At 41.6% G+C, this 16,879-nt stretch overlaps 1 protein-coding gene across 3 annotated transcripts in view; it reads left to right on the top strand.

Moving 5' to 3' along the window:
• The window catches only part of ASXL3 (ASXL transcriptional regulator 3), a 326,363-nt gene that overhangs the window by 286,314 nt on the left and 23,170 nt on the right, over window positions 1–16,879 (top strand). For all 3 annotated transcript variants that reach the window (XM_033934243.1, XM_033934244.1, XM_033934246.1), the window contains one exon: window positions 13,356–15,324. In XM_033934243.1, the coding sequence (XP_033790134.1) occupies window positions 13,356–15,324 (1,969 nt within the window). The remainder of the gene's footprint in view (window positions 1–13,355; window positions 15,325–16,879) is intronic.

Raw genomic sequence — 16,879 nt, 5'->3', positions numbered from 1 at the left:
GGGGGTTCTGTTCCAGGAACCCCCGCGAATCTTGAAAAACCACGAATACGGTTTTTCGTGGGGGGGAGACTGGAGAGGGCAGCGGGAGAAGCAGGAGAGAGCAGCCGGAGCGCTGGCGAATGAAGGAAATCACTCGCTGTATGCTCCGACCACCTCTTCCTGCACTAAAGTTGGGCCTTACCAATCAGGAGCTGCGTGTCAAAGCAGCTCCTGATTGGTAAGCCCCGACTTTAGTGCAGGAAGAGGCGGTCGGAGCATACAGCGAGTGATTTCCTTCACTCGCCAGCGCTCCGGCTGCTCTCTCCTGCCTCTCCAGCTGTCCTCTCCTGGTCAGCGGTTCGCAGTCATAAAATACTGCGAATGACCGGGGGGAACACTATACTGATTTTGCCAACATTTGCTTATTTCTGATCTGAGGAAGAAGGGGTTACCTTCAAAAACTAATCATAAACTATATTAAGTTAGTCCAATAAAAAAAGGTATTATTTTTTTCCTTTATATTTTTGTTTTATTTGTACATAGTACCTTGAAGTGTGGACTAACACGGCCACCACTCCATTTCACTGCCTTACTGGGATACAACTAAAGTAATTTACATTTATTATATACAGAGACTTTCTCTGTCCATAGTGGGGTCACAGTCTGTTTTAGTACCAGTGGAGAGTTATGTTTAAATATCCTTGGGCAGCTGCAGGGTAGGGTCCTGAAAGTCAACTGAAGGATGGAGGTGTAAGGCTGAAAGTTTAACCAGGGTGCCCACAACCCTTGCACCGACTCTGGATTTAGAAACATGGTAAGTGTTGCAACATTGTTTAAGGGCTCCTTTTACTAAGCTGCGCTAGCGGTTTTAGCATGCGCTAGACGCTAACGCCTCCATTGAGCTGGCGTTAGTTTCTCCGCGTAGCGTGGGGGTTAGCGCACTACCGCAGCTTAGTAAAAGGAGTCCTAATAGTTTATCAGCAAGCTTTTTTTTATTAATTCAGTTTTTAAAAAAGAGTACTGTAGATGTTGCTGTTGACTCTTATGTGTGCCGCCGGGTCAGGCTTTTATTCCACTATTAGCATTAAAAATGAAATGCAGCAATTCGTTTGGAAAAGAAACAAGACTTTCATAAATGCAGTCATCTGGTTATTTTTTTTTGTGCTGCTCTGCTGCTTGCTCTCTGAATTGTGTTCTGCCCAAAGAGCATAACATCACGCAGGCACAGTGAATAGGCAGCTGCGCTTACAGCAGATCAATAGCTCCACCTATTCTCTTTTTATTAGAAGTGTCCATTTTCTTCCTTTGCTGAGGGATAGCTTTATCCATTCTGTAGCCTCTTCACCTGCACACAGTGGCTCTAGGCAATGCCGTCGATTGCCGACAGTAGTGAAAGTGACAGAGGTTATCATAGACACACAGATCTAGTTGGCAGGTGAAGCTGCAAGGCTTTTTTTGTCTTTGCATTTGCCCTTCCTACTATAACAGTGGTAGGGAACTCGGGTCCTCGAGAGCCATATTCCAGTCGGGTTTTCAGGATTTCCCCAATCAATATGCATTGAAAGCAGTGCATGCAAATAGGTCTCATGCATATTCATTGGGGAAATCCTGAAAACCCGACTGGAATACGGCTCTCGAGGACCCGAGTTCCCTACCCCTGTACTATAATAACCACAGATGTGATTCTTTTCCAGCTTTGTCTTCATTTCTTGAAACTCAGGATCCTCTGGGTTCATCTCGCGCTTTTCTGAATTCTGTGAAATTTGTTCCCCATAGCCTCTCCAGGGTGGTGGTTCATGTATCCACCTCTTTTCCGTGAAGAACTGTTTCCTATGCTGACCCTGAAGCTTACTCCTGTGGAACCTTACATTATGTCCCATTGGTCTAGAATTGCTTTTCTATCGAATAGTGTTTACTAGGGTGGCCCAAAAAATTAATTAACACATTCCGTTTGTCCACAAGGCTAATTTTATTCTTTTATATAAAAATGAAAACCACACAAAATTTTACTTAAACAAAGCTTAGGGGTTGCCCCATCTCGCTGTTTTTTGTTTTTTTTAAACTACCGCAGAACTTAGCAATATATTATAATTGAGCATTTGACAAATAATCAACGGTCTGTGACATGAGTCACCTTTGATGCAGAAGGAAACTTCTTTCAGTGGCAGGCCACTAGCCAAATAACAAATTGGTTCTTTTCTTCATCTTTTGTCAAAGTATCATTGTATTTTTCAGTGAGACTTATCCCTCGTTCTGCTGCATCATTAACAACAGTCAAGTTTGGATGCCTGATTTGGATGCCTGGATCGTCAGTCCACTCTTCAGGAATACTTTCGCTTTTGTTGATCCTCTTTCAATCAAGAGATTAAAAAAACGACTATGTTCTCTGTGTTACAAGACTTCAAAGGTCACAGATTCTGTTTCATCTGTACTTAATGAGACATCGTTGAATGTCTGGCAGTGGTGGACATTGTAACTTTTGCACCATTTGTAGCTTTATTTCTGGTGCGATTCTGTCATCAAAAAAGGCAAGTGCTGCTAGATGCTCGGATAGAAACCATAGATGTCTGGAAATAGCTCTTAGTGCCTTGTTTGTAACAGTTTTATTTGGATATGTTTTGAGAATAGAGAGCAGTTCAGCGTCATTATATGGAGCCCTAATTCCCATTGATTCGATCCCATACTGCCATCACACATCAATTTATAGCTTTCCGGTAAAGGTTTTCCTTTGTCAAGTGATGAAAATTGACCAGTCAAAGAACATCCAGTCCATGTGGCAGTCTAGCAGTTGACAGCTGACAGACTGACTTTCCAAGGAGCCAGTTTTGTGGGTGCAGATTGCAAACTAGATGACACCATACAAACTAATTATGCGCAATCACCTACATACACAACACACAAGCAAACAGTGCATGCCGGGATGACCTCTAAATATTGTCTAATCAAGCTGAAATTTGACACATGAGTAAGACATACCAAGTGAATAAAACTAAGCTTTGTGGAGACAAAATTTTGACAAGGTTGGGTTTTTTGGGATTTTTTTCTCAATAAATTTTTATTAACAGTTTTATATATAACAGCTTGTTCCAATGTAGTACACATCATCCAAGAATCCAAAATGTCATAGCCTTGTAATCTCCTACCTAATACACAAAATATCCTCTCTAGGCAGTACTGCTATGCACCCCCACCAGGAGATCCATAACCCATGCCATTTCTGTAAATCTGCCCACACTAGTTTAATAATCCCTGCATAATTGAGGTCATATAATCGAGAAAAATCTTGCGACAAGGTTGGTTTTTTTTTGCATACGACCGTGGACAACCCTAAAGTTTATTTCTTATGTATTATTTGTAGCTCTGAAGTATTTGAATGCCTTTATCTGCAGGATATACATTTACATCTAAAGTCTCATTTCACGTCTGAAAATCATTTTTATTGAATTGCCTTTATTTTGTATCCTATCTGCTTTTTCTTGGTTGCATTCCACTGATTTCCTCTTTTTCATCTGGCTTGCAACAGCATCTCTGCATTTGCTTCTATCATTAAGTACTGTATATACAAACCGTTGTCACCTTACTGCCGTAGCGATTTTTTTCATCAACTTGTTTATAGTTGCCAGAATGAATACCAATATAGGTAATGTAAAATGTAGGAAGTCTTAGCAGAAATTTAGGCATCCTCATAGCTGGATCTGTCAGGTTGCTTTTGAAGATCTGGGCAGATGCACGTTTGGGCAACAGCCACACTATATTATTATTGGCTTCTCTTTAAATTGGGGTGTAATGATAAAAATGTGGTTGCAAAGTATGTCTCCCGTACTTTGTACCTGCTGCTGGCATTGGAGAGATGAAGTAAAAAAATAAGGCGCACGTTTTTTTGAAAATGCCAGTAGGGCTGCCTGCTTACCCTGTTCCAAGAGGCAGATTCTAGTCCAGTCCTGAACAGCCCTGTCCTACTGCATTATGGATCTTGCAGCACATATAAGTGGGTTGGATCATGGATTACAAATACCTCTCTGCTATAGGATGTGAGGTCAAAAAATCCACTGACCAAAATGTCTCCCTCTTGGAACTGGGTAATGTGAAGTACAGGTTTATTTATGAACCACCAGTGTGTCACATTCCACAGTGGCTTGGTGTCTTTGTGAATGTTGTTTTACTCTCTCAACCTAAACATGCCAAGGGCAACATACATTTTTAATATATTTTTAGGAAAAAAAAAAAACCTCTCACGTGTAAGTTTTAGCTGTTCTGAGGAGAACCATTATTAGATATGCCACTTTTCCCTGATAAATTGATGTTTAGTTGGTTAAATGGCTAATTGCCTTTGTGTCTAGCATCTGGGTTTGCCTGGCAGACTGCAAGTAGAGTAATAAATCAGAGGTCTTGGCAGAAAGGCAGGTGCTGATCCTAGATCTGTCTGGCAGGCTGCACATGGACCTAGAAGGCCAAATATTTGGCAGTAGCTGTGCTACAATTAGTAGTTATTTGGATGATTACAGAGCATTGTGCATAGACATAGGGTACGTCAGCCCTATAGAAATGATAAGTACGAGTAGTAGTATTAGAAGGAAGGAGAGGTGTAAACTTTGTGAGGTATTTTGGATGCTCATTTGGCTAAGATATTAATGTATAACAAAGGAAAATAACAAAAGCGATGTCTTTACAAGTGGCATCTGGGTATATCCTTGGATAGGATTACTGGATACCGGGTAAAAGGGCTAATTGGCTTTTTTTTGTTGTTGTTGTTCTGTCATCTACTAATAAATAAGTCTCCATTGGGGCAATTTTAAAATTGTCCCATTTGTTTCAAAATCCTTGGGCACATTTTACTCATGGATTTTGCACCAGTTTTCAAAGTGCAAATAAATAAGTTTGTGTGTGCTTTAATGTAAAAGTTGAGATGCCATTTACTCATGGAAAATAACATGCATAGATTTTTTAAAAATACAGTCTACACATATACTTTCCTCTTCCCAACCTAAGCATGCACGCCAAAAGATGTCTTCTCTCAGCACACCAGAAAATATTCAGGGCTAGATGCACTAAAGTGTCCGTCTAACGATCATCGCTAAACCGGTTTGACTATTTGTTTATTTCTCACCCACCCTTATCCAGGGCGAGTTAAATATTAACATAGAAAATAAAAAATTTACATTTATCGTACAAAACACTTCAGAGATACACTGTAACAAATTACATACTTATATATCAAATCAAATTACTTATAACATACACATCGCATCAATGACTAATATCAATTAAGGCCAAAACTGGTCAAACCCACACATACATCAAAATATTAAATTCCATAAGTCATACAAGATGCCTCAATAACAGACATCATTAAACCAAATAAAACAAACCAGACCATCGAATACCTCTGTGACCAGCACTCAAGAGACATTACTCCTCCCTCTGCCAAATCTCAGACCCTGTATTTCTTTTTACAGAGCAGATGTCTTTTCAGCAGTTTCCTAAAGTTCTGAACATTTTGCTGCTGGCAAATGTATCCTGGAAGATTGTTCCACTCCCAGGGGTTGATGCAGTGAAAGAAAGACACTGTTTCTAGAAGAGGAAAGCCTTAACTCCCGCACAGATGGTACAGACAGATCACAATGCTCAATTGAGTAGAGCAGTCGAACCGGCTCACAAGGCAAGATGCTCTGGACCAGGTGTTTAGGATCCAACTTCTGTAAGCACATAAAGACATTCACCAGTAGCTTGTACTGGATCTTATCCTTTACTTTCAGCCAATACAACCTTATAAAATATTCTGTTACATGCTCACATTTGTCCAATTTAAACAGAGAGTGCACCACTAAATTTTGGGCCACCTGAAGCAGGGCAGGATTAATTCTTCGAGGGCCCCTAGGCACACAAGTACACTGGGCCCCCTGGCCCTACCCCGCCCAGTCCCGCCCCCATTTATCTGTTTTCTTCTTTATTTCTTTATTTCCACTTGTATTTCTTTTTTTCTTTTTAAATCAAAACAAACAAAGATTAGTATACGAGTGCACAATTTTTCTTCTATGCAACCCCCAAACATCTCTGAATAAATCCCCCTTCCTTCCCTTCCCACCTACTTACAGGAATTTAACTCTGAACCCTTTCCATGCATATATGAAAGTGTTCAAATATTTGTAAAGCAGTAATACTATCTGATATATAAGTCTATATTAATAACCAAGTTTACAACGCCTCTCAACTGCCTCACTCTACATCAACCAACTGTAACCCATATGTATGTATAAACAACCAAATCTGTAACTCCTCTAGTACGTTCCACTCCATGTATGTTAACTTGCAACGAAACAACAAGGCAAGCAGTCCACCAGAGAATCCAACGTGAAACAAAAGAAGATTGGCAGAAAATAAGGAGATTCAAATCAGGTTAATTCAAGATGCTCCCAAGAACCATGCCTGATGCATTTCGCCAAACAAGGCTAGTCAACGCTAAAAAAAAAAGCCATGTCTTTCTTACAAACAGACCACAGAAAACACCTTTGCCTAGTATGGAATAAGTAACCACAAACTAACCTGACCCCCTTTTACAAAACTGTTGTATGGTTTTTAGCCACAGCCAGTACTAAAAAAATGCTCTACAGTTTTGTAAAAGGGGGGATAAAATAGAAATACGTAGACAAAGGTTAAATAAAACCACCAAGATGCTGAACTCTGCATACAATGAAACACCACAGGAACAGCAATGCATGTCCCCAAAAGCAAAAAAATAAATAAATAGAATTTTTTTTCTATCTTTGTCTTGTCTGGTTTCAGCTCTCCTCATCTTCTTGTCACTCTCTTCCTTTCATCTTCTGTCCTTCTGTGCCACTCCAGAAACTGTATGCCTCCACCTTCCATCTTTCGCTTCACTCCCATTGGTCTGGAATCCATCTTCTTCCATTCCCTCCTCCAATGGTCTCACATCTCTCTCCTCTCCTCTTCTTCCCTTCCCTCTCCCACGCCCACACCCCCATGGTCTGGAATTTCACTCTCTCCTCTCCCTTCCCCCCACTTCCATCAGCATCAGCCCCCTTTCTTTCTAACCCAATTCCATCCAGTATCCTTCCCCCTTATGTTTTCCCTCTTTCCCTGCACACCAATTCCATCAGCATTTGCCCCCTTTCTTTCCCTCCAACCCAATTCCATCCAGTATCCTTCCCCCTTTCCCTGCACCCTAATTCCATCAGCATTTGCCCTCTTTCTTTCCCTTCAACCCAGTTCCATCCAATATCCTTCCCCTTATATCTCTCCCCTTCCCCTGCACACCAATTCCATCAGCATCTGCCCCTTTCTCTCCTTCCACTACCCTTTCATACCACCCTGCCCCCTTTCTCTCCCTTCACCACCCTTCTAGGTCAGAGGGGGCCCGCTGAAGAAACAGAGGACCCAGTGTTTTTTTTTTTCCCTTGGCAACACGGGCCCCCCGGGAAAGATCAGCAGCGTTGGGCCCCCCCCCCCCCCAGGAGATCGACAACACTACCCTCCCCCGGCATCGCCATCAACCAACCTGAATAAGTGGCGTTGGAAGGGGTGGACCTGCAGATGCAAAGAGTTGCTGCAAAGTCCCGCGATGACTGCGTCTGCCGGTCCAACCCCTCCGACGTCACTTACCTCTTCCCTGAGCAGAGCCGGCAGACGCAGTCATCACGGTACCTTGCAGCAACTCTTTGCATCTGCCGGTCCACCCCATCCGATGTCACTTTATTCAGGTTGGTTGATGGCGATGCCGGGGGAGGGCGGTGTTGTCAATCACCTGGGGGGGGCCCGCGTTGCCAAGGGGGGGAAAAAAACCTAAACAAGTCCTCTGTTTCATCGGGCCCCCCTGACAATTTCGGGCCCTGGGCACTTGCCTAGTTGGCTTATTGGTTAATCCTGCCCTGACCTGAAGCGCCCCCAAGACTGATTCTGATACTCTCAAGAACACCAGACTGCAATAGTCGTAAACAGACAAAACCGTCGACACAGAAGATGAAAATACACCTTCCAAACTACAGCAAGCACCTTCCCTCTCATAGTGAGTCCTAAATCCAAAAGCACACCAAGATACTTCACCTCGCACCTTACCAATACTCTCTCCCCCAGCAATTCAATTGTCTACGGAACTTTAGCATCCAGGGTTCTTGTAACATACAACACCTGTGTCTTCCGAATACTTAGCTTTAGCCTGTTACGGACCATCCAGTGTTTAATCGCTGCCACTACTGACTGTAAGCGTGTTGAAGCCCCATCAAAATCCCCTTCAATGGGGAAAAAGAATTGGATGCCATCAGCATACAGTCAGTATGATAAATCGAGGTCCAAAAGCAGTTTACACAGTGGAACAAGATACAGATTGGACAAGGCCGCAGAAAGAGCAGCCCTATTTTAACCTCCTTACGGCTCGACAGTTTTTCACCAATAAGCACCTCCTGCTGTCTCCCCCTTTAGCACCTCCAGCTGTCTGCCCCTTTAGCAATCAATTGTATTTGCCGACCCAATGCCCAAAACAGCTCACCATATGGTTTTCCATGTGGTCCTATATTCTCCGATTCTGGCGTGCATATGAGTTCATTAATTTTAAAACCAGGCATCTGATTGATGCCCTAAACTTGCATGCCAAAATCGGGTTGGGAAAAGCCGACAGGTCTAGGACCAATAGGTCTGCCTGTATTTTTCATTTTTTTTCTGTGGGCACATAGAACCTCCCCATACCTTAAAAATCAATGACAGCAGAAGAGATGTCCAATCCCTCCTGCTCTCCAGGCCTGCCACTCCAAAATGGTGGGCCTTTCCTTTCCCGGTTCATCCTGGGATGCATGGGGAGACGCCTAAGGCCCTGATTGGCTCAGATGCCTAAGGCCTCTCTTCTGGGCCTGGGGGGACTGGGCATCCCTCCTGCTGTCATCGATTTATAAGGTGTGGGGGTGGTTCGGGGGAGGGAGTGCCGGGGGGCATCTGGTGGTAGGAGGGAGTGGGCATCCCTCCTGCCAGTTTTTTTTTTTTTTTTTTTTTTAGGAATGGGATCAGGGGAGGGGGTAGGTCCGTTGGAGAGCATGGCAAGGGGGGATGGTCAGTGCAGGGGAAATTCATGTCAGCAGGAGGGAGTGGGCATTCCTCCTGCCAATTTTTAGGGAAAGGGAGGGGTAGGTTCAGGGAACCTTGTGGGGGGGGGGCTCAGTGCAGGGAAGATTTGAGGCAGCAGGAGGAAGTGGACATCCCTCTTGTTGATTTTTTTTATACCGGTGGTTGTTCGGGGGGGGGGGGGAGGGGGAGCATGGAGGAAAGGCACCTTCAGATAGTCAAGTTATGGAGGTAAAATATTTTTTCCTTATAGTCCTGCTAGACCAGTCCAAATACATGTGTTTCCCTCCCCTACCAGTAAATAGGAACGGAGACCACAAGCTTGTGGAATCTACCCTATATAGGGAACCATGCAGCCTGCAGTCTTCCAGTATTCTTTGTCTGCAGCAGCATGGAAGGCTGATGAGCCATGCAGCTGTGCTTATTTGAACTACTTAGAAATAGCTTGGGAGCTGGTTTTGCAGTAGAGGGAGGAAACCTGGAGAAGTCTCTGATGCTATCTCCTGCATGGCTAGTACTTTCAGCCTGTCATGTCGGAGATTTATTAACGACTTATGAAATGTCATGGTTAGTCAGCCCAAAGATTGATCTAGTTCAGTATCCTGTTTTCAACAGTAGACAATCCAGATCACAAGTACTTGTCAGGATTCCAAAATATAGCAAGACTCCATGCTGCTTAACTCAGGGATAAGCATTGACTTTCTCCTGGTCTGTCTTAATAACTTTATATGGACTTTTCTTCTAGGAATTTGTCTAAGCCTTTTTAAAATCCAACTATGCTAACTGTTTTCACCGCATCTTCTAGCAGTGAGGCCTAGATGCACTAAAGTCGGTGATCATCTAAGGATCGTCACTAAATTGGTTTTGACTGGTTTAGCAACGATCGCATTTGACAACCCGATACAAAAAACAGCTCACATCATGATTTTCTGTATGATCACTCATTCTCCGATCCGGCCATGCAAATAAATTCATTAATATTAAAATGCCATATAAACTAGCTGAGCAACTGATGCTCTAGCATCGATTCACGATGCATAAAAAAAAAGGAAAAGCTTTTAGTAATCTGAAAAATGACTGGTCAAGACCAGTCACTTATGTGTCTTACCAATGGTTTAGCCCTGAAATTAATATTTATAACTGGCACAGTAACACCTCCCCTCCCCCCGGCACCAGCAAAAATCAGCAGGAAGGATGTCCACTCCCGCACAAGAGAAAATTGGCAGGAAGGATGCCTAATTCCTCCTGCCAATGGAGGCCCCTGCACAAATGAAAAATGGCAGAAGAGATTCTCATGCCCTCCTGCCAGGTGAACTTCCCCCTTCGGCAGCGAAAATGGCAGGAGGATTGCCCACTCCCTCCTGCCAATGGAGGCCCCCCCATGCCCGGCCCCCCCAACCATCCCTTACCCTCCCTCCTTCCCACCCAAAAAGGCAGGAGGGTGCCCAGTCCCTCCTACCACTGGATGCTCCCCTGAACCTCACAATCCACCCAACCCTCCCATACCTTTGTGAGAAGTTGAGAACAGGAGGGATGCTTGGCCTCTACTGCTCCAAGGCCTGCCAGTCCAAAATGGTGGGCCTTCCCCTCCTTGATGCATTATGTGATGCATAGGGAGGGGCCTAAGGCCCTGATTGGCTCAGACGCCTAAGGCCTCTCCCAAGGTGTCTAAGCCAATCAGGCCTTAGGTCTCTCCCTCTGTATCCTGGGAAACAAAGAACACCACACCAAGAAGCACACAGAAAAAATTACCAGATAAAACTCCAAGAATCAAAGAGCAAAATGCAGTTAGCAAAAGCACAGGCAGAAGAAGAAAAGTAAAAAAAATGTAAAGAGAGGTGATGAGACTTATTTTTGGATACATTGGATAAAGGAGGAATGCTAGAAATGGAATTGTAAGACTGAAATATGCTGGGAACCTTTAGGTGGAGTGTGATGCAGAAAAAGCAGATGTGTTAAACAAATACTTATGGTCTGGAGAAGTACCAAGGATATCTGCTAAGGGTCTTTATGGGAATGGAGTTGATATTGCACCATTCACAGCTTGAAAAATTAAAAGTAGATAAAGCCATGGATTCGGATAGGATACATCCCAGAATATTGAGGAAACTCAGATAAATCCTGACAGGATCCCTTAAGTATTTATTTAATAGATCTTTGGAGATGGGAAAAGTTCCATGAGATTGCAGAGGAGTAGGTGTGGACCCTCTTCACAAAAATGGGGACAGGGCCTGATGGGCCGCCGCGGGAGCGGACCGCTGGGCAAGATGGACCTCTGGTCTGCCTCAGCGGAGGCAACTTCTTATGTTCTTAAGAAGACAGTGTGGCATGGTGGTTAGAACTACAGCCTCAGCACCCTGAGGTTGTGGGTTCAAACCCTGTGCTGCTCCTTGTGATCCTGGACAAGTCACTTAATCCTCCACTGCCCCAGGTACATTAGATAGAACAAGAAATAAAGTTGCAGTATCTGATATAGATTTCTCATGCTATACTTGAGAAAATGATTGAGTACCTGATTTGTAACCCATTCTGAGCTCCTTTGGGAGGATGGTCTTAAAAAGAGAAATAAATAAGTAGGAAACTATTTATTTGTTTTTAAAATTTTTAGACCACTTAAACCTAAGCGGTTTCCATATAAAACATACATATTTCATCAAACAATACATAGCATATGTTATTTCAATTGCATAAGCACAACATAAAGTCAAGCTTAAAATCGCTCCATATCTCACAAATAAACATACCATTCTCAGTAAAGTGCAAAAATACGAAACCACCAAAATCTTGTCTTATATTTTAGTATACAGAGTTTTACAGTTTTATTTAAATCCAGAAGTGAGCAGGCTCTGATTATGCAGATTTTACTTTATTGCTACTCCCCAAATTGAATTGTAATATTTCCCTGAATTCTATAAAAAGTGCTAAAAATTACACATACAAATTTGGGCATTTGTAATTTAAACTGAACAACGAGCCAATTAACACCAATGAGTGGGGTCTTAACAAACAATTATTGGTGCTAATTGGTTTTTAATAAAACTTAACGGGTGTAAATTTAGGTATGGGATCTGCACCTAACTTTTACACGCTAGTTCAAAAATGGATACAGGAGGTTTATGGGCATATCAGGGACATTCTTACATGCGTAGTTATATAATAAGGGGGGGGATCCACACTTAATTTAGGCATGGAGAAATGCACCATGTTTCCGTTGGTGTAAATGGTCCTACCTAAAATTAGGCGCAGTTCCCAGTTCTAAGCATTATTCTGTAAACAACACATAATTTTGAGCACCATGTATAGACTAGCACTTAGCTTTTGGGTTTTTTCAGCACCAATTTTTTTAGGTGCCATATTTAGAATTTGGTCCATAATGGCAAGTGATAGGCCAAATATTAGCAGTGAAACTGAGAGAGAGAGTCTCTAACATATTTCTCCCATTTTAGACTATAAGTAAAGTGATTTTATTTTGGTTATAAGTTGTATTATTGCCCCATTGCTCTACCCAAGTGATTGATTGCACTGTGTATGTACAAAATGCAAGCAGTGTCTCACTTCCGGTTCACCACACAATTGTTTCCCACGTACTCACCTTTATAGGACCCCCAGGGACTCCTGAAGAAGACTTTTTGTCGAAACGTGGACCGTATTGGGTCCTGTATCCCTAGCGGACTAGGTCCTTTAAGGCTCTTATATGGATGATTTACTTTTATGTGGATGGAATTATTTTATGTAGATGATTTTAGTGTACCTTTGGAACTTTGATACTTTCAAATAAAGTCCATTTGGGAACATCGTCACTCCACAGAGTTTTTTTGGTTTTCTCTGGATTTTCTTCTTTGTGGATATTTTGGGGTCAATTCCTTTTGTTTTTTTTCTATGTACAAAATTAACCTATTTTGAGACATTACTCTGACAAACAGATCTTGTGCTCTTTCTCATTCTACCTATATACACTCTCTCACACATAAAAATGCGTGTCCAAGCCCAAATGGAGATTTTACTTATTCCTGAGTTTTTCACTGTTCAGTAAGTATACACATTCATTTGGTATGTATAAATTAGCCTGAAATGTATTTAAATAGTTAATTTTGAAGGCTGTTTAACATTATATTGTTCATGTAACACATCGGTCCAGGGTAAAGGTTGAAAACCATCAGGAACTTGTAAGAATTCCTATTTGCCCGAAACAGTGCATATCTTGAATTAGATATCTAAGGTCATAGTGCATTAGAAATGTCACCCTAGCCCTTACTTTAATTATCTCTCAGCAGCAATGACATTTTAACCTTTTGTTTTGTTCTTAGGTTGGGAATGTCAGCTGAAGATTCCGTAAAACTTATGTCTGCACAAAATAGTGGTGAAGATGAAAGTAGCTCATTGTGTGCAACTTCAGGTTTACCTGGTCCTTCTACACAGTCATCCTTTGAAGATAATGAGAAGACCAACTTAAGAATTCTGCCTTTACTAGAGAGAGACTCAAGTCAACCCCTTTGCAACATGGAACTTGTTCCTGCCAAAGATTTATTGGGAAATGCCGAGTCTGAAGATATCCTTATTCCTGAAGAATCTGTAATTCAGGAAGAGATTGCAGAAGAGGTTGAAACAAGTATCTGTGAATGCCAAGAGGAGGACCATAAATCTGAACATGAGCTTTCTCAGGAGCCAGCATGTGACAGTGCTAAAAATGAAGAAACAGAAATAGTGGCTCCTGTAGATACGTCGGAGTCCTGTGTTGTGATGAATGATGAGACAGACACTTTGCCTTGTGTAGACAATAAGACAGAAGAAAAACCAGAAGCCTCTCAGGAAGAAATGTCAGTAGTTATTGATCAGTTGGATGAGTGCTTATCTCCTGCAGCTTCTGTTTCCTCAGTGAATTCCCTCAGTGATACAACTGAAAAGGTTGCCCAGGCTGCAGAAGAGCTTTGCACACCAGAAGCGCTTGGAATTTCTTCTTCTCTGGAAAGCTCCTTATTTGTGGATGAAGGAAATGCTGTTGAAATGGAACTGCAGAGTGAACCTGATGAACAGTTCTCTGAAAATGCTTGCACGTCTGAAACCTCATTTTCTTCTGAAAGCCCAGGAGAAGCTTGCACCAGTGTTACATCACCTGGAGGAGACACTCAGTCTACATTGGAGGAGCCTTGTACTCCAGTATCTGTTGAGGCAGCTTTTCTGTCTGAGGTATCTAGTGCTGAAAACACTGAGGCTGAAAGTCAGCAGAAGCCTATTGATGACAGCCTACGTACATCTGTAACATCAGACATGTCTCCAATATCATTTTCTCCTGTGATGTCAGAAACATCCCCAATGTCTAACTTACCTTTGACTTCTGAAGCTTCTCCAGTTTCCAATCTACCTTTAACGTCAGAAGCATCTCCCTTGTCAGATTTACCTTTAACCTCAGAAACCTCTTCAGTTTCATCTGTAGCTTTGGCTTCTGAAACATCTCATGTAACCAGCTTGCCTCCATCAGAGACATCTTCAGTTTCCAGTACATCCATAAGTGAAAGCCTGATTCTACAACAAACAAAATCACCCTCCTTGTCTGATGAACCCCTTTCCCCTTTAAAAGAAGAAGAAACTTTTACTAGTCCCGTTGTGTCTCAAACTGATGATCTTGTTTCACAAACAGAAAATCTTCAGAGTTCATCTGAAAGTATAAAACAGTATCCGTTGCCCATTGTACCTGGGATGTCAGCATCAGAAGAACTCAGTAATGAAAAGGAGAATAATCAGCCATGTAAATTACCTACTGAACTTATAAAATCATATGTTCCTTCTGTGTCAGAAATTTCCTCACCAGAAACACTAGTAATTAAAGCTCCTAATGTTCAACAACGAACACCTGAAAAGAAGTGTGTGCCCGTACCAACAGATTTATCTGTGGTATCAGAAGGGACAGTGTGCAAAAGCTCTGGGCATCTACAAGGTAAATCACATGATAAACTATATACCTCATCTTTGGAAAAATCTTCATTTCCTGAAACATCAAGAAGCAAGCCACATAAGCCACAAGGAAGCTCACAGATCCGTCTTGAAAATGTGCACTCTAAGCTGTTGGAAGCTACCAAATCACCAGAAATTGTAAGAAGTGAAAGCAGAGATTCAGAAATCTCAAAGAGAAAGACAGTAGATCAATATGGCTTTGGAACTTGTAAAGAGAAGAGAGCTAGAATAGATGATGACCAACCTACACGTGCAGTCTCCCTGGGAAATTCATGTGAAAAGGAGCATCCTCCAAGAGAAGAGCCCAGAGTCCCACCCCTTAAGGTAGAGTATTTGAAATGATGTATTAAGATTTTATACGATATGTAATGTATAAATGGAAAACAAAACCAGCTCAAGTTAATTTTCAGTCTCTTTCATTATTGACTTCTCTGTGAGTTGCAATCATTGATCAGTTATTCAATGGAATATCTTTCCTATGGAGAAAGACTAAAGAGACTATTAGGGCTCTTCATCTTAGAGAAGAGTTGGCTGAGAGGAGGTATGGTCAATCTATAAAATCGTTAGTTTGGTGGAATGGGTAAATGGTGAACAGTTGTTTACTCTAAGGATCAGGGGCACATCATGAAGCTAATAGGTAGCAGAAATCGAAAAAAAGTGTTTTTTCACTCAATGAACAAATAAGCTGTGGAATTTGATATCAGAGGGTGAGGTGAAAGAAGGCAATATAGCTATGTTTAAAATGGATTCAGACAAATTTCTGGTGGAAAAGTCTATAACCATTATAAACCAGACAGACATGGAACAGCCACTGTTTATCCCTGGGTATGAGGAATAGATCTGCTTTTTGAGATCCTAGCAGGATATGGGCCTTGATGAAACTTGATCTGGGACTTTATGTTATGTCTTATGTTTTTAATGCTCTTTAACTGCAGATCTGGTTCTCAGGATAGTTGAAATACAGATTCATTGTGCATTTGCTGAAAACCAGACCTGCTTGGAGGGACCAGGGATAAGTTTGAGAATCACTGAATATGTATACAGTAGTAAAATTGATCTGCCTTTGTGAATGATAAATATTATTCAGAGTTCCACAGTCCCTACTAGACACTAGTGAATGTACAAAGTCTTTTGAGTATCAGCCCGAAGGTGGCCATAATCCTCCTTTTCTTAATCCCCTTTGTTTTCTCATGTTGCTGTTTGAAGATTCTTACTAACATGTAAGACAGATGGTTGCAAGCATGCAATCATATCAGCTTTCTGCTCTCCTGGACTTCTCCATATCCTAGCTTTTCCAATTCTTCTCTCTGTACTGAATAGCAACTCTCATGCTAGGCTTACTTGTATACAGTTTGAAATGCAGCAAGAGGAACCGGTTTAATTTAAAATGAAATTATTTTCCACTTGCCCTGAAGATAATTTAAGGCAGATTACAAACCATAAAAACCACAGCATTACAATATCATAAAATATGTAATACAAATTCAAAACATCTTAATCCCCCATGCAGATTCAGTAGATTCCTCAATAAATTCCACAAATATTTTTTCATCTAATGTTAATAAATACTTCCGTAACAGCAATGTTAAACATTTTTTTCTAAACAGGAGTTTAGAACTTTTCTCTTTTTAAATGTCTTGGCAGCTAACTTAGGCATCCACCTCTCTCATTACCATTGTCACAGGTAAAATACTGAATCCATAGCTTATGAAATGTTAAAACATTATTGGCTATAGTTTTACTGAAAACAGTTTCATAACAATATATATAAAATGGCAAACTCTGATATTTTAAGTTTGTGCATTTTGTGGTATTAGCAAACTAATAACTCTTTAGTTCCCCATTCAGCTGCGGTGACATTAAGCCCTAAGATCTCTTC

The sequence above is a fragment of the Geotrypetes seraphini genome, chromosome 2 (genome assembly GCF_902459505.1).
Source record: "Geotrypetes seraphini chromosome 2, aGeoSer1.1, whole genome shotgun sequence".
Taxonomy (NCBI): Eukaryota; Metazoa; Chordata; class Amphibia; order Gymnophiona; family Dermophiidae; genus Geotrypetes; species Geotrypetes seraphini.
Note: the sequence above shows the minus strand (reverse complement) of the source record. Positions and strands in the feature narration are given on the sequence as shown.